At 45.6% G+C, this 27,077-nt stretch overlaps 1 protein-coding gene across 37 annotated transcripts in view; it reads left to right on the forward strand.

Moving 5' to 3' along the window:
• Nucleotides 1–27,077, forward strand: part of STK33 (serine/threonine kinase 33) — a 151,433-nt gene that overhangs the window by 60,406 nt on the left and 63,950 nt on the right. For 20 of the 37 annotated variants that reach the window (XR_014814454.1, XR_014814456.1, XR_014814455.1 and 17 more), the window contains 3 exons: nt 21,011–21,393; nt 22,432–22,545; nt 25,778–25,891. Coding sequence is in view for 32 of the 37 variants with exons in the window: in XM_084974879.1 (XP_084831005.1) it covers nt 21,154–21,393; nt 22,432–22,545; nt 25,778–25,891 (468 nt within the window). In the remaining 5 variants the exon portion in view is untranslated. Of the gene's footprint in view, nt 1–21,010; nt 21,394–22,431; nt 22,546–25,673; nt 25,892–27,077 lie in introns of all 37 variants that reach the window. The other 17 variants (XR_014814457.1, XR_014814458.1, XM_084974894.1 and 14 more) reach the window with 2 other exon arrangements.

The raw sequence follows: 27,077 nt of genomic DNA on the forward strand, positions 1-27,077 counted from the left end.
ATTAAATAGTGTCCTTCTTTGTCTTTCCTTATGGCCTTCGTTTTAAAGTCTATTTTGTCTGATGTGGGCATTGCAACTCGTGCTTTCCTGTCTCTTCCATTGTCATGAAATATCTTTTCCTATCCCCTCACTTTCAATTTATATGTGTCCTTTGCCCTAAGGTGGGTCTCTTGCAGACAGCAGATTGTAGGTTTTTACTTTTTTATCCAGTCTGCCACTCTGTGTCCTTTGATTGGTCTTTCAGTCCACTGACATTTAAGGTAATTATTGACAAATATGTATTTACTGCCATTTAAACCTTGCTTTCCAGTTGATTCTATGTTTCTCCTTTGTTCCTTTCTTTTTTTGGTTGGGTGATTTCCTTTTATTTTATGCCTGTATTCTTTTCTTTTTAGTTGTTATGAATGTAGTGTTTGGTTTTGATTTGTTGCCGTTTTTCAAGTATGTTAAGCCCTTTCTCTCTCTGCTTGTCTGATAGTCATAAGGTCAAACATGTTCTGAAGAAGAGTCTAGATTTTCTTACTTTCCTCCCCACATGCTGTGATTTTTGAAGTCCTTTTTTAATGTCTTCAGGTTTGTCCTTTGCCGTTCCTTGTGTTAATCATCACTTTTACAATAGGTTTTTTTTGCCTTTTAGATTCGTAAACTGGTTTATTTAAATGATTGCTTTACAGTTGTGGTTTCCTCTATCCCATTTCTTCTTACTTTGCTTTTATTTAGAGAAGCCCTTTCAGTGTTTCTTTTAGAATGGGTCTAGTTTTGCTGTGCTCTTTTAGCTTTTTTTGTTGTTGTTGGAGAAATTCTTTATTTCTCCATCTATTTTAAATTATATTCTTGCTGGGTGGAGTATTCTAGGCTGCAAAAATTTCCCTTTCAGCACTTTAACTATATCTTGCCACTCTCTTCTGGCCTGTAGTGTTTCTGTAGAGAAATCCGCTGATAGCCTTATGGGGATTCCCTTATAATTAATACTTTATTTTTCTCTTGCTGCTTTAGAGTCCTTTCTTTAACTTTGCCATTTTTAATAATATTCTTGGTGTGGGCCTGTTTGGGTTCAACTTTTTTGGGGCCCTCTGTGCTTCTTGTGTCTTGATATCGTTTCCTTTAGATTTGGAAAATTTTCTGACGTAATTTCTCCAAATATATTTTCAATCCCCTTTTCTTTTTCTTCTCCTTCTGGAATTCCTGCATCGATTGGCCTGCTTTGTACTATCCCAGTGATCTCGTATAATGCTTTTGCGTTTTTTCATTTGGTTTTCTGTCTGCTGTCCTGACTGGGTGATTTCCATTATTCTATCTTCCACGTCACTGATTTGCTCCTCTGCATTATTCATTCTGCTCTTTAGTGCCTTTAGCTCAGTTTGCGTCTCTGCAAATGAATTTTCTAATTTTTCCACGTTCCTCCTTATATTTTCTAGTTCCTCTCTAAAGTAAACTGCATTACTGTTCATATCTGCTCTTAATTCCTTGATATTCAGCCTTAATTCCTTCAGCGTTTTCATTATCTGCCTTTTGAACTCGGTGTCTGTCAGACTGCAGAGGTCCATTTCATTGTCCTGTTCCTTTAACTGGGAGTGGTACCTGAGCTGCCTCATTTTGCTTATATTTTTCTTTTTCTGTGAGTTTAAGGAAACCAACTACTGTAGTCTTGGAGGGCTATTTCTATGCAAGAGTGCCCCTTTGTATTTTGTGGGGGCTTCCTATTTATTTTTGGCGAAGGAGTTTGGATAGTTGCTGTCTCTTTCCTCGGTGTGAGCAGGCTGTTATCCCCTTTATAGGGTGCTGAGCGTGTTTCCAGGGAGAAGGAGGCAATGGGCAGGGCCAGTAGTCAGTGCCTTGTTGCTGGGCTCTGGACAGTAGCAAGGACCTGCAGGAAGGTGATGCAGGCTACTCCTAGTTGTAGGCCCCTGGGAAGTGGTGATGAGCCTCAGACAGATTTAGGTGGTGCCTGGAGCATTTGGCAGTGGCAGCAGCAGGGCGGTTGTGCTCCCAGGGGAGCGAGAGCAACAACAATTGGTGTTCAGTGGCAGTGCCCTCCTTTTTGCCAACCTCTGAGGTGACTGGGGCCATAGCTGGAGAATTCTCACAGACACCTGGTGGTGGCAGGCCACGCCCCCCTCTGGTTTGTGAGGTGACTGCTGTGGTTTGTCCCCACCGCCTGTAATCACACAAGAGATGCTGCATCTTACTCCCCCCCCCCGCTGTCCTTTGCCCACACAAGAGGTGCCCAGCCACCGATAGCCCACACAAGAGCCACCCCATCTCCTGTAGCCCATATAGACTTCAAGTAACTAGTTCAGAAAAGTCACTAAACAAACAATGACTATAGCAACAACCAGCAGCAACAGCAAAAACACCCTGGAGATGGGAGAGTATCTGATTTCCAGAGCTGCTATGTTATTAAGAGTGTTCAGTTTTCAACAAAACAATTATGAGCCATGCAAACAAACAAACAAACAAACAAAAACAAAAAACCAAGACAGCATGGCCGTACAGAAGAAGCTCCATTCTGCTTTACCCAGTGACTACTAGGCTGTACCAGGCATATGGGCCATTATTTTTCAAGACCATTGCAGAGGTGAAAATGGGGGATAAGACTAAGGGAAGTTAAGGTGTCACAAAGCTTGCTGTTCTTACTGAGATAAACTTTTTTTGATTTGAAAATAAATGCTTCCTGTGTTGCTGCAAGCCTTTGGTTAATTTACAGAGTTTATCTTCAGAATTTTGTCAGCTGTTTCATTACTTTTGTGGTGGAAGAAAATTTTACAGGTCTCTAATGTGCCCACAGTACCCCACAGCTTAGTTTTAAAATACAACTCTCCCGCCCTCATCTTGGAAGTTTTGAGCCGTGTGGCTTTGCCAGACTCTCCTTCATTGAATGCTCTCACTGCTGCCTCTCTGGGTGCTCTCTCTTCCACTGCTCAGACCTTCTCTCATTATCTTTAGAAGGTGATGTTCCTGAAAGTTGTGTCCTTTCTGTCTCAAATGTGTTCGTTTCCCACATCCTCCTTCCTGGGAGGTGTTGTCTACACCTGTGGCTTCAGTTGCCTCTTCCACGACATAACCCTCACGTCCAAGTTCCAATCTCGGATTGTCTTATCTTGGACTTATGTCCCTGCTGCTTCTTGGGCATCTCCACCTCGGGGGGTCCCCGACGTTTCCTCTCACTGCAGTTACAGGCGGTCAGTTCCCAAGCTCTGATGCGTGACTTCCCAAATACCTGCAGACTCTCTTCCTCTTCCCTGGGGCGGATTTCCTAATTAAGACCGCATTTCTGTCTTCCTTGAACGGTGATAATACCTCCTTGTCTTTCCCTCTCCAGTCTTGTCCTGCCTTTCACACATGTTCTATACTGCAGAGAGAATATGCTCTTGAAAAAGCACCTTTCTTTCTTGTCTCTTGCAAAGGGTAAACAATGGCTAACAGTATAGACACCACGCCTGCCTCCAGGGAACTTGGGGCATAGTGAGAGACACGGACAAGGAAGTGACCCAGTACAGTTCAGAATATGATGGAGCAGAGTGCGCAAAATAAAGGCAGACACTCAACTGAGATTCAAGATCTCAAGAAAACTTCAAAGGAGATGCTGTCTCAGCTGAGATTTGCGGGAAGAGTAGAAATTTTAATGACAAAGGGAAGAATGGAAAAGAGTGTTCCAAGCTGAGAATGCACAGAGTTGCAGGAAATGAAAGCATTTCTATATGTTGGGAAAGCTTACGTTAAGGAAGTAGTGTGAGTTAAGTCTGAAGAGGTGAGCTGGAGCCATGTCCCACTGACATGATTTTTGTTGGGAAGAAGCATGATAAGAGTTGCGTATTAGAAAGAGCACCTTGGCTAGCGTATGGAGAAGGCTCTGGATGAGAGGGTTGATGTGCAGGCAAGGTGGCCAGTTTGGAAGCTCTGGCAGTGATCCTGTAGACATTTGGAATGGAGACAATTGGATGGATTTGAGAAGAGTTTGGGAAATAGAAGCGTTGAGTGTGGAGACCCAGGAAGAGGGAGGAACTGAGGAACACTGTGTGTTTTACTCGGTTAATAAAGCTCTTGAATCCCGTCACTATCGATTTAGAACATAAAGCTTTTTAAACATTGAAGTATAATTGGCTTATAATATTGTGTTAGTATCAGGTGTACAGCAGAGTGTTCAGTAGTGATTATTTGCTGTAAATATATATATATATTCAGATTATCTTCAATTATAGGTTATTAAAAGATGTTAAATATAGCTCCATGTTTTTTAAAAATCTATTGTTTTTTAAAATCTATTTTAAATCCTTATTTTAAAAAAATCCATTCTTCATATAGTAACGTGTATCTTTTAATTCTATGCGCCCAACTTTTCCCTCCCCCCCCTTCCCCTTTGGTAACTGTAAGCTTGTTTTCTATATCTGTGAGTCTTTTTCTGTTTTGTAAATAAATTCATTTGTATTTTTTTTAGATTCTACATATAAGTGACGTAATATTTGTCTTTCTCTGCCTGACTTAACTTCACCTAATATGGTTTTCTCTAGGTCTATCAGTGTTGCTGCAAATGGCAGTATTTCATTCTCTTTATGGCTGAGTAATATTCCATTGTGTGTATACCACAGTTTCTTGATCCATTCGTCTGACAGTGGACATTTAAGTTGCTTTCAGGACTTGGCTGTTATAAATCATGCTGCTATAAACATTGGGCTGCGTGTATCTTTTGAATTATAGTTTTTGTCTTTCCTGGATGTTTGCCCTATAATGGGATGGCTGGATCATATAGTAGCTCTATTTTTAGTTGTTTAAGGAACCTCTATACTGTTTTTCACGTGGCTGCACCAATATCCATTGCCACCAGCGGTGTACAGGGGCTCTCTTTTCTTTACACCTTCTCAAGCACTTATCATTTGTGGACTTTTTTAAAGCACTTATCATTTGTAGACTTTTTTTTTTTTTTTTTTTTTTTTGTCTTTTTGCCTTTTCTAGGGCCACTCCCATGGCATGTGGAGGTTGCCAGGCTAGGGGTCCAGTTGGAGCTGTAGTCACCGGCCTACACCAGAGCCACAGCAATGTGGGATCCGAGCCACATCTGTGACCTACACCACAGCTCACGGCAACGCCGGATCCTTAACCCACTGAGCAAGGCCAGGGATCCAACCTGCAACCTCATGGCTCCTGGTTGGATTCGTTAACCACTGTGCCATGACGGGAGCTCCTGTAGACTCTTGATGATAGCCACTTGGACTAGAAGGAGGTGAAACCTCGTTGTAGTTTTGGTTTGTATGTCTCTAATAATTAGTGATGTTGAGCATCTTTTCATGTACTTTAGAACATAAAACTTTTATACATGTGCATGTAGGTTAGCGACAAGAAAGTCTACGGTGTTTTGTAAAATTTTTAAAGTTGTCTGTATGTCTGCTATAGTCTGAAGATCTGAGTTCCCATACAGACTTTCTGCTCACTTGTTAAAGCTACTACATGCAGGCCTAACGCCTGGATCGACTTGTTTGTTTCTGTGAGCCTACCCTTCTCTTTCCTATCGGGATTCATGATCCATTTCGCTTCTTGTAGTCAACTTTTTTTTTTTTTTTTAATCATAAGGATGATTCCGTCAGCTTTCCCTTGCTAGGAAAGAATGTTTCCACTTTGGAATTTTCACTCAAGAGCAATCAAATACTTCTGTCGTCTTCTCTTTGTAGTGTAGTAGAAGGCCTGACTAGGGTAAATGTCCTGCTGATTTTAGCTTCAGTTTTATTTGGTCACTTTTTTTTTTTTTTTCGGCTGTGCTTGAAGTATACAGAAGCTCCTGGGCCAGGGGTCAAACCTGTGCCACAACAGCAACCCAAGTCACTGCCATGACAGTGCCAGATCCCCGGCCCACTGAACCACAAGATAATTCCGTATTTGGTCACTTTTTATCAAATGAATTTACGTCTACATGATTAACTTTGCTATTCGATTAAAAGCCCTACTTTGAAATATAGCATTCTTTGAATTTGATGGCCTAATTTAAAGTTTATCGTTTCATCACTAAGAAAAGAGACTCATTGATCATTTTTGTAAAAGGAGGTTGGAAATTCATTCTCGTGGAATTTAATATTCTTTTGCATGGACTTTAGAGAAGTAGTAATTCTATAACCACTGTTCCCTAAACTATTCTAATATTTGCCACAGGGGTGTGTGGTTGGATATGGTATTGCTAAACAAAAGTAGCCTTCGGTTTAATTTTAATCAGGATCATTAAACTCTCTTTATTTTATGAGATAAAGGAAAATTTAATATCAATGTTATAGAGGATATTTTAAACCTTCATCATAAAGAAAGAGAGAAATGATGATTTCCTTTTAATTGAAGAGAAAAATCCCTTGGCTCCAAAAAAGAAATCCTCTCTATTCTCAGTTGCTTTTAAAAATCTTGAACCTGTCAGTGAAATTGTGTAATCTAGTAATAACATGCCTAAGGCTTATTGCCTTTTCTTGGGCAACAGTATCAGCAAATGATGTGCTCTATCGATTTTAATCACATTGTTTTTACAGTTCCATTGCAAGGTTTGGAAAACTCACCAAGTAAATAAATCTGTGGATGCAGACACCTCCTTTTTCTCTGAAAACCTAACCCATTATGTATTATTCCTTCTTGATTAGCTGTTACGGTATAACCTAGAGAAGGAATATTTTGAGAGACTGTGGACTTGGCTAGGCTAAGATGTTCTCCTTGATACTCAGCATTACATATTTTAAAAATAAAAATTCTTATAAATGTCATATTTGGGTGCCTGTAGAATTCAGAACGTAGCATTTAACAAGCTGCCTGAGCTAGTTCAGCAAGCCGTTCCCTCTGCAACTCAGATGCATACATTTCGAGCAAGCTCCCATCAGGTTATATTCTGCGTTAGCTCTGAGCTAATTAGATGACAATTTGTATCTTGGAATCCATGTAGAACAATGTTTGGAGTATTAGATGGCAAGCTTATGACTGATAAAATACTTTGCTGCTGCTCTCATCCATTGGGGTTTGGCCAAGTTTCACAATAATAATGCCAACCTCCACTTATTAAGAGCTTACAGGGTATCAGGATTTTACATACCTTACATCCTACCCTTGTATCCGTTCTTCTGTGGAGATGTATGGACACCATCTATACGCTTTGCATGTAAGAAAGTCGAGACCACTTAGGTTAAGTCCTGGTGAGGAATTTGAACCTTGGTCTGACAGTGAAGCTTAGGCTCTCTCTGACTACCCAAGGCCAACAAACTTCATTAAAAATTTTCTGTACATTTAAAATGCAATCATGTCTGAGAAGATTTCTGATATTTAAATGCTCACAAATTGTTTAGAAACTTGGTGTCTTTAGACCCCAAATGGTAGAGTGCTGCTCTTCTGTTTTTTGGGGGATTGATGTAGCTTTGTTTGCAATAGTGCTGAATTTGGATTAGGGATGTGTGAGTGTATAAAATAAATAACTTAACACTTTATCATAGAAGTTATAGTGGGAAGTTTCCCTTGGTATATCTTGTTGTCTTGAAACTAATTAGAAATAAGCCAATATATATATTTCTATCACTTTTAAGCTAGTGAATTTGTCACAAAACTCTAATTTTTTCATATGGCAGTAGATTTGGACTGATGGTACTGACTAGGGCTTGGTCTGCATACTTTAGAACTTTGCAGTTTGTATTTTCAGCGTACACCGAAGCCCTGTGTCCCCTCCACAGCTAAGCCTCAAATGCTTGCTGGAGGAGGTGGTGCTGGCACTCTCTCTTCACCCCAAATATGTGGCTAATTAGTGTCTGCTCTGTCAGGGTTCACCTGATTGTTTGCAGCAGCCCCTTCTTTCCAGGGGCTCCCTCAGTACCTCATGTACCACTTGACCGTATCTGTCTCTTGTGCCTGTGGAGCCACTGTTCTTCAGTGATGATGCTCGTGTTTAACCTTGACCTTTCCTGGGAATGTTTCCCCCTCTTCGTATCTTTACACAGACCTGGCTTTCTCTCTCTCAGTATTCTTGCCTTCAGATGGAAACCACCTGCTTTTACTCCTTTTGAACTGTAGGCTCTGGGTCCTTGCATGGCTCATGTCCACCCAGAGAGCCTTTCTTTGACTTTACCAAGTGAACTCCAATTCATTTTTTTTTTTTTTTTTTTTTTTTTGCTTTTTAGGGCCACATCCACGGCATACGGAGGTTCCCAGGCTGGAGCTCAAATCGGAACTGTAGCTGCTGGCCTATGGCACAGCTACATCAATGCAGGATCCAAGCTGTGTCTGCAAACTACACCACAGCTCATGGCAACCCCAGATGCTTAACCCACTGAGTGAGGCCAGGAGTTGAACCTGCAACCTCATGGTTCCTAGTCAGATTCGTTTCCACTGTGCCACAATAGGAACTCCCTAATTCATTCTTTAAGACTTAGCTAAATAGAAGCAGAAAAAGCTTTTGGCAAAATTTAATGTCCATTTAAAAAAAACTCTCCAAAAAGTAGGCATAGAGGGAATATAACTCCACGTAATATGTGATAAGCCCACAGCTTAACATCATACTCAATGGTGAAAAGCTGAAAGCATCTCCTTTAAGGTCAGGAACAAGACAAGGATACCTACTCTGGCCATTTTATTTCAACATAGTATTGGAAGTCCTAGCCATAGCAATCAGACAAGAAAAAGAAATAAAAAGAATCCAAATTGGATAGAAAGAAGTAAAACTGCCACTGTTTTAGTGAGACACCAACATCATATGGTATCACTTACATGTGGAATCTAGAAAAAGGATACAATGAACTTCTTTGAAGAACAGATACTGACTCACAGACTTTGAAGAACGTATGGTTTCCAAAGGAGACAGGTTGTGGGGGGGATGGGCTGAGGGTTTGGGATGGAAATGCTGTAAAATTGGGTTGTGATGACCATTGTACAACTATAAATGTAATAAATTCATTGAGTGATAAAAAACAAAGAAACGAAAAAATAAAGCCTCAAAAAAAACCCCAAAAAACAAAAAACCAAAAAAAACCCTGCCACTGTTTGCATATGACATGATACTATAAGTAGAAAATCCTAAAGATGCTACCAAAAAACTACCGGAGCTCATCAATGAATTTGGTAAAGTTTCAGGACCCAAAATTAATATACATAAATCTGCTGCATTTTTATACACTAACATAGAAATATCAGAAAGGGAAATTAAGGGAGTTTCCTGATGGTCTAGAGGTTAGGACACCAATCTTTCAACCCTGATGCCTGGGTATAATCTCTAGTCTGAGAACTGGGATCCAATATCAAGCCACTGAATGTTGTGACCAAAATAAATAAATAGAAGACAATTAAGGAGACATTCCCATTTACCATCCCATCAAAAAGAATAAAATACCTAGGAATAAACCTATATAAGGAGGCAAAAGACCTGTACTCTGAAAACTATAAGACACTGATGAAAGAAATTGAAGACAACACAAATAGATGGAAAGCTCATGGGTTGAAAGAATTAATATTGTTAAAATGACCATAATACCCAAGGCAGTCTACAAAATCATTACAGTCCCCATCAAAATACCAATGACATTTTTCGCAGAACTAGAACAACTAACTCTAAAATTTGTGTGGAAACACAAAAGATCCCAAATAGCCAAAACAATCTTGAGAAAGAAGAACAGAAGTGGAGTTACCTTGAGCCCTGACTTCAGACTATACCACAAAGCTATAGTCATCAAAACAGTATGGTGCTGGCACAAAAACAGACTCACATAGATCAATGGAGCAGAATAGAGAACCCAGAAATAAACCCATGCACTTATGGAAAGTTAATGTATGACAAAGGAGGCGAGACTATGCAACAGAGAAAAGATAGTCTCTTCAGGAAGTGGTGCTAGAAAAACTGGACAGTTGCATGTAGAAGAATGAAATTAGAATATTTTCTCATACCATATAAAAATAAACTCAAAATGGATTAAAACCCTAAACATAAGACCAGAAACCATAAAACTCCTAGAAGAAAACATAGGCAGAATGCTGACATAAATCATAGCAACATGTTTTTTTGAATCTGTCTTCTAAGGCAGAGAAAATAAAAGCAAAGGTAAACAAATGGGACATAATTAAACTTTTTAAGTTGTTGCACAGTAAAGGAAACCATTGACAAAACAAAAAGACAACATACTGCATGGAGCGAATACTTGCAAATGATATGACCAATAAGGGGTTAACATCCCAAATATATCAACTGTGCAAACAGTTCAGTATCTAAAAAACAACCTGATTAAAACTGGGCAGAAGACCTGAAAGACATTTTTCTTTCTAAGGCCACATGCGGGAGCAGGTTAGGGGTCGAATCAGAGCTGTAGCTCCAGCCTATGCCACAGCCACAGCCACAGCAAAGCCAGATCTGAGCCATATCTGTGACCTGTGCTGCAGCTTGGGGGAACATTGGATCCTTAACCCACTGAGTGAGGCCAGAGATCGAACCTGCATCCTCATGGATACTAGTTGGGTTTTTAACCCTCCTAGCCACAACGGGAACTCCAGAACAGACATTTTTTTCAAAGAGGACAAAGAAGACATTCCAAAGATGGCCAACAGGCACATGAAAAGATGCTCGACTTGCTAATCATAAGAGAAATGCAAAGCAGACCCACAACGAGGGGTCAGAATGAGTATCATGAAAAAGACCTCAAAGACCTCAAATAACACATGTTGGGGAGGTTTTGGAGAAAAGGGAACCCTTGTAGATTGCTGATGTAGACTGCTGCTAAGTATAGCCAGTCGCTATGGAGAACAATTTGGAGGTTCCTCAAAAAACAAAAAATGGAGCTACCATATGATCCAGTGATTCTGTTCCTGGGTATGTATCTGAAGAAAATGAAAATATTCATTTGAAAAGATACATGCACCTCAGTGTTCATAGCAGCATTATTTGCAGTAGCCAAGATAGGGAAGCAAATGAATTGTCCATCAACAGAGGAATGGACAAAGAAGATAGGGTAAACAAATACAACGGAATACTACTCAGCCATAAAAAAGAATGAAAATTTGCCATTTGCAACAACAGGGATGGACCTTGAGGGTATGATAATAGTGAAAAAAGACAGAGAAAGACAAATACTGTTTGTTTTCACTTATATGTGGAATCTAAAAAAAAAAAAAAAACAAATGAAACAGAAACGGACTTGCAGATAGAGAGGGACAAGAAAAGGGGTAAGATACAGTTACGGGTATTAAGAGGTACAAACTACCATGTATAAAATAAATAAGCTACAAGGATATATTATACAGCACAGGAAGTATAGCCGGTGTTTTATAATAACTAGAAATGGAGTATAAGGTATAACAATTTTCAATCATTATGTTATACACTTGAAACTAGTATAATATGGTAAATCATCTATACCTCAGGGAAAAAGAAGGAAAAGACATAGTTTGAGTATTCCCTGTCCTAGAAAACTCGTGGCCTCTCCCTCAAGAAGCGAGTGATGATGATTTTTAAAGCAAGAATATGTGCCAAGCAAGGACCTAGGTACCTTGCAAGGGTTGGGCAGTCAGTGCTCCCAGGAATCCGTAGACAGTCACCACTGTCCACTCCGCTTTGCATCTCCCTGTATGTACAGAGCTGGTAAGTGGTAGAGGTGGAATCTGAATCCTGACCTTTATCATTCTAATTATTTTGTTTCCCACTAGATTACATTACTTTCCTGGCAACCCCTTCTTTATGTCACCTTCGTACTTTGCACACATCTATCACTATCTTTGTCATAACTGTTATTTGGAAGGTCTGTGTCGTGATGATACCTTTATTCTCAGCCCCCAGTACAATCCTTGATAAATCACAGGTATTCAGAAAATGTTTGCTGGATACATACCTACATGGCTGGGCGGCTGGATTCTCGGTTGGTCTTTTCTCCTCCTTGGTGCTCTGGTGCTTGGTTGAACGCCTCACTGCCCTCTGGACACTCTTCTTGGCCACTTGTACAGATTTCACGCCCCCATGTGCCTTGAGGTCTTATTTTCCCTGTCTTTCCTGTCTTGCTGGAATTAACAGCCATGTGACACCGATGCCTGAGATAGAACACTTTAAATGCTTTTGTTCTGCAACTCATACAACTCAACAACAAAAACACAACTCAATTGAAAAATGGGCAGAAGACCTAAATAGACATTTCCGCAAAGAAAATGTACAGATGGCCAGCAGGCACATGGAAAAATGCTCATCATCACTAGTTATTAGAGAGATGCAAATCAAAACTACAATGAGGTACCACCTCACACCGGTCAGAATGGCCATCATTAATAAATCTACAAACAGGAAATGCTGGGAGGGGGTGGAGAAAAGGGAACCCTCCTGCACTGTTGGTGGGAGTGTAAATTGGTACAACCATTATGGAAAACGGTATGGAGGTTTCTCAAAAAAACTGAAAATAGAGTTGCCATATGATCCAGCAATCCCACTCCTGGGCATCTATCTGGACAAAATTACAAAAATATACATGCACCTGTATGTTCTTAGCAGCATTATTCACAATAGCCAAGATGTGGAAGCCACCTGAAAGTCCATTGACAGATGACTGAATGAAGATGTGGTACATACATCTATAATGGAATGTTACGCAGCCATCAAAAAGAATGAAATAATGCCGTTTCCAGCATCATGGATGCAACTAGAGATTCTCATGTAAGTCAGGTCGGAAAGAGAAAGACAAATACCATATGATATCACTTATATGTGGAATCTAAAATACAGCCCAAATGAACCTATCTACAAAATAAAAACAGACTCATAGAGAACAGACTTGTGGTGCCAGGGGCCAGTGGGGGGAGTGGGATAGACTGGGAGTTTGGGGCTAATAGAGTCAAAGTATTGCATTTTGAATGGATAAGCAACAAGGCCTACTGTAAAGCACAGGAAATTATATCCAACCTCTTGGGAGACCGTGATGGAGGATAATATAAGAAAGGGAATGTTGGAGTTCCCGTCGTGGCGCAGTGGTTAACGAATCCGCCTAGGAACCATGAGGTTGCGGGTTCGATCCCTGGCCTTGCTCAGTGGGTTCAGGATCCGGCGTTGCCGTGAGCTCTGGTGTAGGCTGCAGATGCAGCTCAAATCCTGCGTCGTTGTGACTCTGGTGTAGGCAGGTGGCTACAGCTCCAATTTGACCCCTAGCCTGGGAACCTCCATATGCCATGAGAGTGGCCGAAAAAATGGCAAACACACACACACACAAAAGGGAATGTGTGTGTATATATATGTGTGTGTGTGTGTGTGTATGTATATATATATATATTTATATATGACTGGGTCATTTTTCTGTACAGAAGAAATTGGCACACCATTGTAAATCAACTATACTTTAATAATAAAGGAAAAAAACCAAATGCTTTTGTTCTGGCCGTAAGTCTGGGGTCTGTGTGCTGCAGATACTTGAATGGCTCATCATTAGTAATGAAGAAGACAGACTCTTCCAGAAAATAAGTATCCTTACTTAGGTTAGGCAGCTTGGTTAGGGAGCCTGGCAAGGCCATCCTACATGCCATTCTCGTTTTGGGTTTGGCTATGACACGCACGTTTTATTATGAAAGAAACATGAACCAGTTATTGCTGGTTACACGTCTGCCCAAAAGTAGTGATCTTTTGTTGCATATGAGGAGCTGAGAAACTGCAAGGTCTATTATGACCAAGGCCTCTTGATGTTGGGGACTAGTCTTAGCAGAAACCCTTAGAGTTTGACAATATGGTCCGTCCCTGAAATAAATACTTTTGTCCATGAATCCTTCGAGATTGATCCCCGAAAACCCGAAGTCTTGAATGGAACGTAAATTTGGGAGTGTAGTTATAACCATTGGTTCGATAGGGAACCTTTCAGAAGCGGGTGGAAATTTAGAGGGCGGATCGGAATCAGACGGGGTGTGAGGTTTTGGTGTTTTGCTCCGGAGTGAGCTTTTCAAGAGAGTGAGCGCTGGGTTGTAGTGCAGTTTTTTGGCCAGGAGATTTCTTTAGGGATATTCATTTACATTATAAGCCACTGGCTCTCTTACACGAGGCAACTGCATTCCGTGTCATATTTGTAAGCTCAGGACACTGTTTCTGTCCATCAGTGGATGGTTTTCAGTCAGTAATCCCTCTTTACTACCGGAGGCTTTTACCGGATGGAAGGGGACAGGGTGACTCAAACATAGTCCCTGCCCTGGAGGGGCTCACCGTTAAGGGGAGTATTTTTGTTGTTGTTTTCTGTTTTATTAAATTGCTGTCATTTACCTTGAAAACAGGCATCATGGACTCTGTTGTTGGCGTTTGGTTGTAGATGTTTTAGAGTTGTCATGGGAGGAGCATTGCAGCCCCAATTGTGCTTCCGGTGTGTGACGTGATCTGGGGGGGTCTGAGTGCTGTTTCTCGTGCGCCGTGACTCGGCTGTGGCTGGAGCACGTGTCACACCTTTCTCAGGTGACTAGCTGGTGTCATGCGGAGTTGCTGGCTTTGGACAGCCCCTCCCTGCCAATACTCCTGGCACTCTCTGACACACAGGAAAGACCTCTGGCCATACAGTTAATATCAACACATCTTATTAATCTAAGATTATTCATTGGTGCTTGATAAACGAAGCTGGCAAACATTTCACATTTACCCTCAGATCCTTCATCGCACTGAGCTGTTGCTAACTGGGTTCAGATTCCTTTTGTGCAGGAGAACATTTAAGTTCTAGTCTCTTAGAAAAAAATTCAGTTGTAGAATAAATACAGTGTCATCCACAAAAGCCACAATGTTGTGCATTAGCTCCTCAGACCTGTGTCATAACTGAAACACGAGGTGGTGGATGTGGTAATTCCACAAAGGGGACTCTTTCCCGCTGTGTATGTTTATCACAGTTTCCTGTTACAGTTTAGACACCATGCTATTTATTTGTCAGCTATAGCTCAGTAAGCCTGGAGGGACAAACAAATGATTGCCGAGTCCACCAAGCGTTTTCTCTTCCCTCCTGGATGGAGCGCAGCTGGCCGGCGGCGCCGCAGCTCGGAGTGCTTGCCTCTGCGTCCGAGTCTCTGGGCAGCCCGTGGGGTTGGGCCGTCTGGGCTTCGCCTGTAATTCTCCGATGTCGTGAGTGGGAAGGTGGACCTGTTTCCGTTTGCTTGAAGCGTCTGCTTTCACCCCTTATCTCGCCTTTGCTGTCCAGCCAGGCCCCGCGTCCTCCGGGGGGCCGGCCGCCGGCTCCCCCGGCTCCTCGCTCTCCCCCGCCGGGCCCCGAGGGCAGAGACGTTCAGATTCGGGGCGAGGCGGTTTGGGGCTGTCCGTCGAGGGGCTGGGCCGCGGTGGGGAAGCAGGGGCGCCGTGACGATGCGAGCCGTCCGCAGGGGAGGCCAGGTCGGCCGCCCCTCGTTCCCGAAACGCCGGCCTCCTCACCGGCTCCGGCTCCCGAGGCGCGGTTCAGCCTCGGAGGCTCTTCGGGCCAGAAGGCGCCTCGGCCGGGCAAGGTCTGCCTGCGCATCCTCCTCCGGGGACTCCTCCGGCCGCCCTCCCGCCCCGGCGGGGTCACGTCTGGGGCCGGGGAGACGTCCTTCCTGGGCTCGTTGGTGGTTCTAGGCGTCAGGGCGCCTCTGAGCGAGCTCGAGGTGGGCACGTGTGCCGGGGTCCCACGGGCCGAGCGCCCTCACGTCCCCGCTGCGCCGTCCTTCCTTCACTCGGGCCCCTCCTTTGCTGACTCTTTGCCCACCTGCCCGCTTTTCTGCCCACGTGATGTGGGCTTCGGGCTCTTTCCCACGGAGTCAACACTCAGAAATTCTTGCTGAGGGTCTGCCACGTACCAGGATGAGCCCGGGCTGGCCCGAAGGTCCCAGGCGGCCGGGGTGATTATAGGGTCCATGGAGAAAGGTCCCTGGGCCCCGACAGGAAGGGGTCGAGGCCGGCTTCCTGGGCTCAGCCTCTTTAAGCCAAGCATTCTTAATAACGTCTCTTTTCCTACCTTAAACCGTCCGCATGGGGCCATACTGAAGCCCCCTCCAGATGACAGCGTAGTCAGCGAGGGATACGATGCAGATTAAAATGTTTAAAAACTAAAATTTTTAGCTGTTGAACATTTTTTAAATGTCTGAAATAATGGAAAATTTAAACATACTGTAAATCCTTTTACAAGACAACACAGGCTGGCTTCCCAAATCGTCACCTTGGTGGAAGAGTGCCCAAGGGTGGTGCTGGTTAAAGCGTAACCGCACGATGGCCCAGAAAGCTCCTCTGGCCCCTCTTGAGGCTCTGCGAGCGCATTGTGAATGCGAGGTGTTGAAAAGTGGATGTGTGGTCATTCCTCTTGATCCGAATCATGTCAGACAAGCCATATGTTGGTTTTTTTCCTTCCCTTGAATAGACCACGTTTTTTACTGAATTGACTGACTGTTAGGTACCTTGTAGACACAGTCGTAGCAAAGAAAACTAAAAAATTGCTTTTGGAGTAGAAAATTGTAGCTAGTTCTATCTCATAAAAGCATATTCTTGTGCTCATTTTCTTGAGGAAATTACTCTAAGTGTATCTTCTTGGGCCAATACGTTAAGAGACTTTTTTTTTTCTGCTTAAATAAAAGCTCAGAGAGTTTCCGTATCAGCATTGTTCCACTGACTTGTCCTCCTAAGAGGACAACGAAAACCTTTGGCCAAAGGAAAGCTCACATGTTAGTTAAGCCCTGACGGGGTCTGACCTTATTTTATTTGTTCACACTGTGTTCAGTACCTGTGCTTGTGCAGTCTTTGGAGACACAACGAGACGCTATGACATTACTTTTTTGGTCTTCTGATGTGTTTTTTTATATCAAAAGTCCTGTTGGAACAGAATTCCATGATTGCATAGAAGAAGAGCCGCTCGTCTCCGTGTTTGCACAAAGATGGGCTGGGCTTGTGCAACCTGATTCATTCTGTGCCCTAGAAGTGAATGGCATCATTGGGCCTGCTAGACAGTGGGTTTATCTCAGTCACAAATCTTTTAGATCAGTTCATAAATGAGAAAGAAAGGTGAGTAAACGTTTGCTCTGTTTTGGTTTTTAAGCTAAAATAATTAGAATGCAGCCAGCCAAAAAGAAATTAAATTTGAAATCCAATTCTTGTCGGGAAATTTTGCATGCAGCTCTTCAGCCTTTTGTTTTAGAATTGCTGGGGTAAGAAAGCCAGCGATTGCTTTGGCAGATGTCGTGCTGGGCAAGTGGCAGGCGAGTTAATAGGAGCGCCTGTGCGTGGGGCGTGTAGCTGCCAGGGTCTGTGAGGGCCTGAAGCTGGACAAGAAGATGCTTGCACGTGGGCGTCAGTGACCCTGCCCCTGGGATAACATGATTTCTTGTGAAACTGAGGGTAAAACTAAAGGGGACACTTTTAACAGAGCTAAGATACAGAGAACTTTTTCGATCCACACAAAATCTATTTCAAGAATGGGAAATTTAATATTTTTAAATTGTGTTGGAATTTTGTGCCCGTCTGGGGGGAGACCTGGAGGATGTGATAAGCCTGCCTGGAGGAGTGCTGTTCGTGGTGGAGGAGCTCGGCCGCTTTCAAGTGCACCTGTGCGTTGTGAACACGTCTCTCTGTTTCTCATCGAAAGTAGCTAAAACCTGTGTTCCTCCCGCAGAAAGCGGTGCCTTCCCCCCTGACAGGGGGCTTTTTCCAGACCCCCAGAGAGAAAGCACTGCTTTTCCCAAAGAGAAAGCCTGTTCTTTGCAGGCAGGTCTGCTCCACTGCTCCGAGTCACTGACGGTTAACAGGCTGAAATGCAAAGCCATTTTCTTCCCAGGCCTGAAGTTACATCATTTTGCGAAGTACACGCGGGTACCTTCTGAGTGTTCTTTGTCTTGATGACATACACTTGAAATGCGAGTCAGGTGTCTGTTGGGGCGCGTGTGTGTCTTGGTGGCGTTTGCACTCGCTCTTCCCTTTGCCTGTCTTCACGTGCCTTTTCCAGGGCTTCCATCATCAGTTTTAGTCACAGCAGAACTGTTCACACTGCTTTGGCAAGAGGTCCCACTGGCTGGGCGGACGTGTCTGCTCTTTCTGTCCAGTGATCTTAGAATATGCGCTGTGTTACTGAGGTCGGCACAAGTGCAGCATCTGGAATTTGTGTATCTCGTCTCAGATGAGACTGGCCTGTGGGAACTGCCCCCTTTTGAGAATGTTGTCGTGGTCTGATTGTGGTTATTCTAACTGACTGACACCAATCGGATGGTTTTCATTCCTCCGGGACCGTTTACATGTATGGGAATCGTCTGTTCCCTGCAGGTGGGAACCCTCTGGCAGAGAACTTCCTGAGGGCAATGACACACTCCGCAGCGAGACACCAAGCCCAGAAGGGGGACAGGGGAACAGGCCTGCTGTTTAGGAGGGGTCTGCACGTGGGCGGAGCCAGCACGGGGTGGGGGGGTGAAGGCAGGACACGCGGAGGCTGCGGGAGGAGCATCCCAGCGAGCGGAGCAGGTGGAGGGGCCCAGCCGAGGCAGCGGGTGCTCCCCTGCAGGGAGCAGCAGGGCGCCCAGTGTGTCTGGAGCCGGGGAGAGGATGTAAGGTGTGGAATCAGGGGAGTCGGGCTTGGTTTGTTTGGGGCCTGGAAGGCAAAATGCAGCAAGACCTACACCTCTTTCTCATTTCTGTTCACCATCAAGTTTGTACCTTAGAAACTTTCTTTTTCTTTTTCTTTTTCTTTTTTTAGGGCTGCACCTGTGGCCTATGGGAGTTCCCAGGCCAGGGATGGAGTCAGAGCTGCAGCCGCCGGCCTACACCACAGCCACAGCCATGCGGGGTCCGAGCTACCTCTGCGACCTACACCACAGCTCACGCCGGCACCGGGTTCTTCACCCACTGAGCGAGGCCGGGGATCAAACCTGCTTCCTCACGGATCCTCGTCGGGTTTGTAACCTGCTGAGCCACAACAGGAGTGCCTAAATTTTGTTTCTTCATCTTGTTTTTCTCTCTTTGTGATTTGACTGCTCATCGAGTACCTTTGCACCCCTTCCTTTGCTGTTCTCAGTAAAGGTTTAGCCACGTCAGCTCTCTTGGAAGCCCAGCTTGGCTGGCGTTTTCTGCGGCTCGTGGTCATGAGGCACATGGCTAAGCCCAAGCTGCAGGGGATGCCGGGAAGTGGAGGATTTTAATTAGCACGTTGCCGCCCCAGACGAAATCAGGGTTCTGTTGGTAAGGAAGAAGGGGAGAATTAGTGTTGGAAAAGCCGCTTCTTGCGGTGTCTATCCTACACGCCTGGAAAGTTTTCCTGTAGATTCCCACGCTCTGCAGGTTGTTACAAAGCATTACGAGGTGGAGAAATACACCATTTATTTTATAGAACTGCCAGAATCTTGTATCAGAACCTGACAAAGATGATGAAAAGGAAAATTATAGACCAGTTTAACTCATGACTGAAACTGTGGAAAGTCAATGTACAATCATGTCGAGTTTTCAGCCTGTGCAAGAATCATCCGTCATGATCATATGTGGTTCATACTATAAATGCAGGGATGCTTACGTTCAGGAAAGCTTTTAATACAATACAGCATGTCAAAAGAGCCAGTCCGAATAAACTTGATAACCACAATAGATAAGAATTTGATAAAAGTCCACACTTCTTTCTGATTGGAAAACCAGTCTTAAGACCACGAAAACTAGGAAGATGTTTCTTTTAAAAAATTTTGTTTGTTTGTTTGTTTATTTTTTCTTTTTAGGGCTGCACCTGCTGCATATGGAAGTGCCCAGGCTAGGGGTCCAATCAGGGCTGCAGCTGCCGGCCTACACCACAGCCACACCAGATCCTTAGCCCACTGAGTGGCGCCAGGGATCCAACCCATGTCCTCATGGATGCTAGTTGGGTTCGTTCCCACTGAGCCACAGAGGAAACTCCAGTTTATTTTCTCCTATTCGTTGATTTACAGTGTTGTGCCAGTTTCTGCTGTACAGCATCGCCACCGGTCCTACGCACGCCTTCTTTTTCTCACACCACCCTCCGTCACGGTCTAGCCCAAGAGACACTGCGCTGTGCAGTAGGGCCCCATTGCTTACCCATCCTAAATGTAATCACATACTCTTCAGTGACATACAGATGTCAGGTTTCTGTTCTGGTCAAGTTTATTCCAGCGCAGAGGACAAAGATATATTCCACGTCTCCAGACCTGAGAGTCTTGACTACAAAATACGCTGGTAATAGGATCTGAAGTAGGAGAGCAGAAAAGCGAGTAAGGTGCTCCTAGTCCCTCTGGGGGTTCCTCAGAGTGGCCTCTTCTGTGGGCACGAAACACTTCCCTCCTTCCTCAGCTCGCATCTCGGCACGGTGCCCACGCACAGCGCCGGGGCCCCCGCGAGGCCCGCCGGCGGGTCTAGCGAGGTGGGTGCACCCACGCTGCCCTCGGGGGGAAAAGCACCCACTGGCTCCCGTTTTTCTCCTTGAGAGTGAAAGTGAGGCTACTTCCAGCCCTGCCTTTGAACTTGTGGGGTTAGGTGGTTTTATAAAAGTCAGATTACCTACTCCTTCATGACGTGTGTAGAAGGGGTTTGCTCTAATAATAAATAACTAAGGCTTCACTTTTGAAACCACGGTCATGCATGTCTTATACCAGTATTTTTAAGCCTTTATAAAAAAATTAAAACACAACCCACACTAAGAAATACAGTTTCCACTATGACCAAGAAAGAGCACACACACACACACACACACACACACACTATACACTCATATGTACATGATTTTTTTAGTTTCATAGAGCTTAGCAAGGGTCTATGCAAAACACTCCCATCTATTCTCTTCTACTTCATTAAAAAAAGAGATTCCAACCCACCAAATTTCCTTCGCTCCTGCTTTCCAGCAGTTGTGGGGTTCTGAACAGAGGGGGATTCTTTGGATTGTTAAGTAAATGAAATGCCTGCAGTTGAAGAATTCAATTTTGGAAGGTGAGAATGTGTTGGTTTTCAGAAGAATGTTGCAGTTTTGTTTTAACTGTTAACTTTTCATGTATAGGCAGGATGATTTTGGAGCTAGTGGCTGGTTTTCCGCTGGTTTCTAGGAGGGGATAGGGTGAGAAGCAACCTTCTGAATGGCGACTTCTTTTCCGCCTGCAGCTCTCACGTGTGCCTGAGGGCCTGGTGCCCGGGGGACCGGCCTCCCCGCCCGGACGTCGCGTCTTGACCGCCCGCTGCCCGCAGCCTCTCTGGTTTGGTCCTTCCCCTCGGCAGGAGAGTCGTCTTCTTCCAAGTTGCCCTTGATGCAGAGGGAAGCGATGGCCGAGGGCAGCTGCGGCCGAAAATCCCGCGAGTGCCCCAGCTGCTCCTCTCCTTCCCGGAGAAACGTGCTCTGTGTCTGCTCCTGCAGAGCAAAGCTGCCGGCCGTGTCCGTGGTGGAAATGTCCCAGACATCCAGCATCGGGAGTGCGGAGCTGACCGCTTCGCCGGAGGGGAGACAAGAAAGACGCGCCAGCAAAGACGCTGCTTCGGCAAACGCCTCGGTCAGTATGGACGCGCCTGGCCCAGTACCAGCCCGTGTCCCCCCTCGTCCCGCCCTAGACTCCCCCGCGGCCCGTGGTCCTTGTCAGCTCACTCATTGCCACCTTAGCTGTTAAAGTAGCCTTCCTTTCTTACATAAGGATATTTCCAACCACTGTCCAAGTGAATCATTTCCAAGGGTCATGAATAATTCAGAATGTTGTTCCAGCTTCTTCTTCTTTTTTTAAATGGTTTATATAGAAATGGTTTTCCAATGGAATTAAATCTGGATTTGGAGGCATTTTCTTCAACTGATGCAGAATGAGCTTTATGGTTGCTCTTAAATATATGGTGGTTCTTATCTAAGACAGTTCCCGGTTGTCTAGATGCAGCATCAGACTCGGCTCACAAAGCTGCCTTGTGCCGGTGACAGACCGAGTCCGTCATCCCTGCTGAGCTGGGCTGGCTTGGGAGGCTCGCCGTGCAGAGATGATCCCGGAGCGAGCACAGCTTTGGAGACAGAGCAGCAAGTTGAAGAAAAGTTAGGGTCTCAGCCCTCAAATTTTGCCTTTACTCATTTTCACACTGAACTATCACTTCTTGTATCGCTTATGGTACAGCTACCGCTGCTGCGTAGGTCCCCCGAGGGACTTGTTTCTGTGTTACTTTCATCCTAGGCATGTTTCGTGACTGTCTGGCCAGTCGTTTGTTGTGTATAACCTACTTGAGATGATCGTGGTGTCTCGAAGCAGGGGTGACCGAAAAAGCTGTGACGTTGCCTTCTTTTGTGATTTTCAAGATTCTGAGTTCTGATAGAGCTGCGGTGTGGATTGTCACGCAGGCCTGCCTGGGCTCGGGAGATCAGACCGAATAACTTCTGAAGGTCTTGTTTAGCCTAATCAGTCAATGAATTAATTTGCAAAAGACAGAAACTGTCCTGTTCACAACACAATGTCTTAACACCTCAAAGATTTGCCAGATTCTCTGAACTGGGATTCCTGCTTTGACCAATGAGTGTATTATATCCTAAAGTTAATTTTAAAATTTCTTTTGGGTCCAAGCCCTCAAGAACTTCAGAGGTGGAGAGAAAACCCTCTCAGCCACAGTGGGGTCGGGGCAACGTTCCAGAAGGACGAGTTCCTCACATACGAACAGACAACGGAGCTGCTGTTGAGGTATTTGGAAAACACGCCGAAGCTACTAGACACTTGCAGGTTTCTTCGTCGTCGGCTGCGTCTTCTGCCTTCTCAGGGCCGCACCCGCGGCACAGGGAGGTTCCCAGGCCCGGGGTCGGGTCGGAGCTGTGGCTGCCGGCCTGCACCACAGCCGCGGCAGTGCGGATCCAAGCCGCGTCTTTGACCTGCACCCCAGCTCACGGCAACACCAGATCCTTAACGCAACGAGCGAGGCCAGAGGTGGAACCCGTGTCCTCGTGGATGCTGGTTGGGTTTGTTGCTGCTGAGCCACAGCGGGAACTCCCTCGGGTTTCTTCTAAGTCAATGCTAACGGCAAAAATGATTTCAGACTGAGTCTGTAAGAAAAGGAAAGACGAAAGGAAGGGTCATTGTCAAGGACGTCAAAGTCTTTTCTAAGGAAAACGAAGCTGCTTCCCCGCGTAGAGGTGCAAGTGGACGTTAATGACCGGGGAACCGGGCGGAGGCATTTTCCGTCGATGCCGCGAGTACCTTTTGGTCTCCGGGTCCTGCCTGTTGCCAAGGACGTTTGTCTGCACCTACCCAGGACGAGACCTGGCCGCTCACCCCTTTGGTGACTGGTAGTGAGTCCAGAATTTCCCTTAGGTCCCCTCCATTTTTTCTTTTCCAGTTGTTTCCAGAACAACTACGAGAAGAAAATTAACATTAAGTAACTTTGAAAATATTGGTTTAAGAACTATGTGGCAGTTTACTCAAAGCGATCAGAAGCACTTCCTGAGAATTTTTTTCTCCTTATTTCCACCTCTGTGTAATGATAGCAGAGCAGCCAGTCGAAGAAAAAAATGACTTTATAAAAAACGAATTAGGCTCTCTGCCCGTTCCTCCTGTGAACAGTCCTGTGAACAGAAATTCTCTTGTGGCACAGCGAGTTGAGGATCTGGCGTTGTCACTGCAGCAGCCTGGGTCTAATCCCTGGGCCGTGGGTTTAATCCCCGGTCCAGAGTCTCCCACGTGCTGCAGGCGTGGCCCCTCAGTACCCCCCCCAATCCTATAAACAATATTAAGATGCTGTGTCCAAGTTGTAGTTCTCCATGTTTAGAGAGAAAATGAGAGGTTAATTTTTAAAGGACATGGAAGATTGGGGAAATGGTTAGGAAATTTTGTTCTTTGGGAATGAAAAATTTAAGTTGAGATTTAACTCAAGTTATGTCATATACAGTTGGGAGTTGCAGGTACATATAATGTAAATTGTTTTGTTTTCTTTTAATCGTCTTGGTTTCCTGACTCTGAGTCTCTCTATTGGGTGTCAGTGGGAAGAGGACAACGCCCAGGTCACTAGAGGGAATGCAAGGCTGTGCCCTGGGGCACAGTCTCCTGGGCCCGATGTGCGGGCAGGAGTCTAGGAGTGGCTTTCCAGCATTCAGGGCCGCCCCTCTGGAGCTCCGCCCCCAAGCTTCAGCTCCGCCCACCCCGTCTGCCCCTCTCTCAAATGGGCAGGTGTCCCAAAGGTTCCTGGCTGGCTGGCTGGCTGGCTGGCTGGCTTCAGTCCATTTATGGGTTCCCTCATTCACGCCACATTTATACTGCTCTGCCTTTGAAATGCCTGCCTTGCCTTGATCGGATTACAGAAAAAACTTCTCGTGGTCTTTGGCCTTTGTGCTCCTACATCCCTGCCCAGCAGCCGCCTCTGTCCTGATGGTCCCCTGTCCCCTGTTCTCCCGGGGACTTCAGTTCTGCTCTGTGGCCCTGGTGTCCTTTTTTTTTTTTAGCTTAAGACTTTATGACTTAAGTAATAATCTTGTTTCTTGAGTAGATGACAAATGGTGAGAATTCATTCGTCTTTGTAGCCCCCAAGGTATAAATCCCAAGGCAATTTCTGAGGAAGATCTAACATGTTAAAGCTGAACACTTCCTTTGCTTTGCTCTTCTTCTCTCCCCCCCTTCCCTTTCTTTCTTTCCCTTCTCCCTCCTTCCCCTCCCCTCCCTTCCCCTCCCTCTTCTTCCCATGCACTAAGCATGAATATTTTGCTTGCAAGGTTTCAGGCAGGTGTTTTGAAGGATACAAAAGAAATAGCTTCACAAGTGTTTCTAGACCTTCTTGGAAGGAAAAAATAAGCCCAAATGTTTGTGCCCAAGAGAGCGAGAACCACAGCGTTGGGGGCCCAGGACGCGCCTGTTGCGGGAGGTCAGAATAAGGGGGCAGTTGCCGGGGTGCAGAGGTAGGCTGAGAAGCCCTTCAGGGCGGAGGGAAGGAGTTAGTTGGGCACTGGATCCCCTTTTGCAAAAGAAAGGAAGGAATGTGAGCAGTGGGAAATGTGAAGACTCGCCCTCCTTCTCCTGCTGGACGGGGAAGAGGCAGCTGTCTCTGGAGGGAGGGTGGCCCCTCTGAGGCAGGCTCAGGCTGGTGAGCCCCCCCCCCCCGCCCCGGGCCTTAGCTCAGGTGCTCTCCTGCCCTGCTCCCAGGGCATCGTGGGCCCAGAAACCCTCTGAATAACGGACCCCCTCAACCATGGGCACGGGCACGGTCACGCAGGTGTGAAGGAGCTAGTGCCTGTCTGGCTGTGCTGCGCAGTGCGGCTCGGGCGCTGTCCTGTCCAGTGACGGGGTCCCTGTAGCAGCAGAGGGACCTTCCTTCGTCTGGGGAGTCTTGCGGTGGCCGGCCTTTGTTTTCCCCTCAGCACTAGTTTATATGAAAATTTTGGCCATATATTCCTTTTCCTAAAACAAAAGGAGATAAAATAACAGAAGTGGTTTTGAATAGACTAGTAAAGAGGAAGCCTGACTCGGGAAGCAAGAGCGCCGTTGTGCAGGAATTAGCACGTGTTGCTTCGCTCATGTAGCTCTGAGTTTGGGGTGATGTTTTTGGATGAGGGTATTTGACACACACGTGCACATGTATGTTCGTATGTCTGTGGCAAGAGCGCTTTCCTCCTTTTTCTTCTGAAGACATTTCATTAATATTGTCGCTTCTAAGAGGTTCGTGTTTATACTTTCGAGGTTGTCCACATTTCCTCATTAGGATTTTTACGGTTTTCGTCCAAGGGACGTATAGGGAAATTCATCAAAACGTACTTTGGTCTAATTAAGACGTGCTTATTAATATTGAAGCAAATATGTGGTGTCTTCTCTTTGATTTTACCCGGGAGCAGAATCCCTCTTCCTTCCCTTGGGGGATCCCTGGCCGCGTTCGGCGTTCGTTTCTGATACGGATGAAAGACAGAGAACGATGGAGGAACCCTTCTTTCTTATCCAGGAAGTCTACACCTTCGGAAGAATATTGGGACAGGGGAGCTTCGGAATGGTCATCGAAGCCATAAACAAGGAAACAGAGACGAGGTGGGCAATCAAAAAAGTGAACAAGGAGAAGGTAAGGCTTCTTAGCAGCTTCTCAGCAGGGGCAGTGCCAGTGCGCCGAGGGCTGGGCAGTGCAGTGGTTCACGCTGGCTCAGCTGGCCCGCGGGCCAGGCCGGAGCCGCTCCCCTGGAGAGTCCGGGTGTTTCTCTAGGCTTCCAGAACCATCTGAAACTCCGTAGACAAGTGCCATCTGCAAAAAGCGAATGAGAGGATTCGCTGCCATAACCCGGATAACCAGGCGTGGGTACAGTTAGCGGCGGGCGTCGATTGTACGTGCGTGCGGACGTAGGGCTGTGGCTGGGGCCGTCTTGGCGGAACTCGGCCCGGGGACCCTCTGCTGGTGGGGTCCGCTGCCCTTCAATCCTCTCACGCCTCCCTCCCATCCGTTTCCCCACCGGCAGCTCAGCTCGAGCGCACGCTCCGCGCCTCCGACCTTCCTGCTCCTGCGGTTTGAACCGCGGTTCCCCCTGCACCTGCTCGAGGGCATAGCGGGATCCACCCGTCCTCTCTGGGCCGGGAGCGACTGGGCGGCTCTCTAGGGGAGGGGTCGGTCCTCCAGGTTTATACCTGGTCTTACCGTCAACTTGAGAACAATTTCTGTGCTTGAGGAAAAACAAAAGAGAACGCGGTGTTTTTTCCCTTGGGTTTGTGGTGATAAATGTTAATTTACAAAATGAAATCGTAGGTCTTAGGTATTCTTTAAAACAAACTACAGGAAATTTCATACTGTTTCCCCCAAAGTTTAATAAAGTAACATTAAATCTCAATAAAGGGCGATCCAGAGCCTTCTAGAAACCTTTAGAATTCTAGACCGTGGCATGTTATTTCCTTTGCTGCTCTGGTGTCAGAGAGGGTTAGGGGCTGGGTCTCAGGGTCACGTCGTCAGGATGTATGCTCGCAACTTTAGGAATTCACAGTCTTGCACATACGTATTGATGCTGAGAGTTTGGGGGACACTAAGGTAATAAAACCACACAGTCCGCGTACGGATGGGGCCAAGCCCTTACAGTCCTGCGCCCGGTGCCGCTGACACCATTGCGAGGAGAGGCGGGGAGAGGAGTGACGTGGTTCTCAGAGATGGGGACACCTTCCCTCTCAGTCTAGATAGGAATCCGCTCCCCGCCGGCTCTACTTCTTTTCAGCCTCTGGGCCGCCCTTAAGATGTGAGTTTTGTTCTTCGTGGGTGGGGCAGGCTAGGT

This window comes from Sus scrofa, chromosome 9, assembly GCF_054392235.1.
Source record: "Sus scrofa isolate SSC_HxYL_T2T_F1_AM1 chromosome 9, Sscrofa_HxYL_maternal_Yorkshire_Landrace_v2.0, whole genome shotgun sequence".
Classification (NCBI taxonomy): domain Eukaryota; kingdom Metazoa; phylum Chordata; class Mammalia; order Artiodactyla; family Suidae; genus Sus; species Sus scrofa.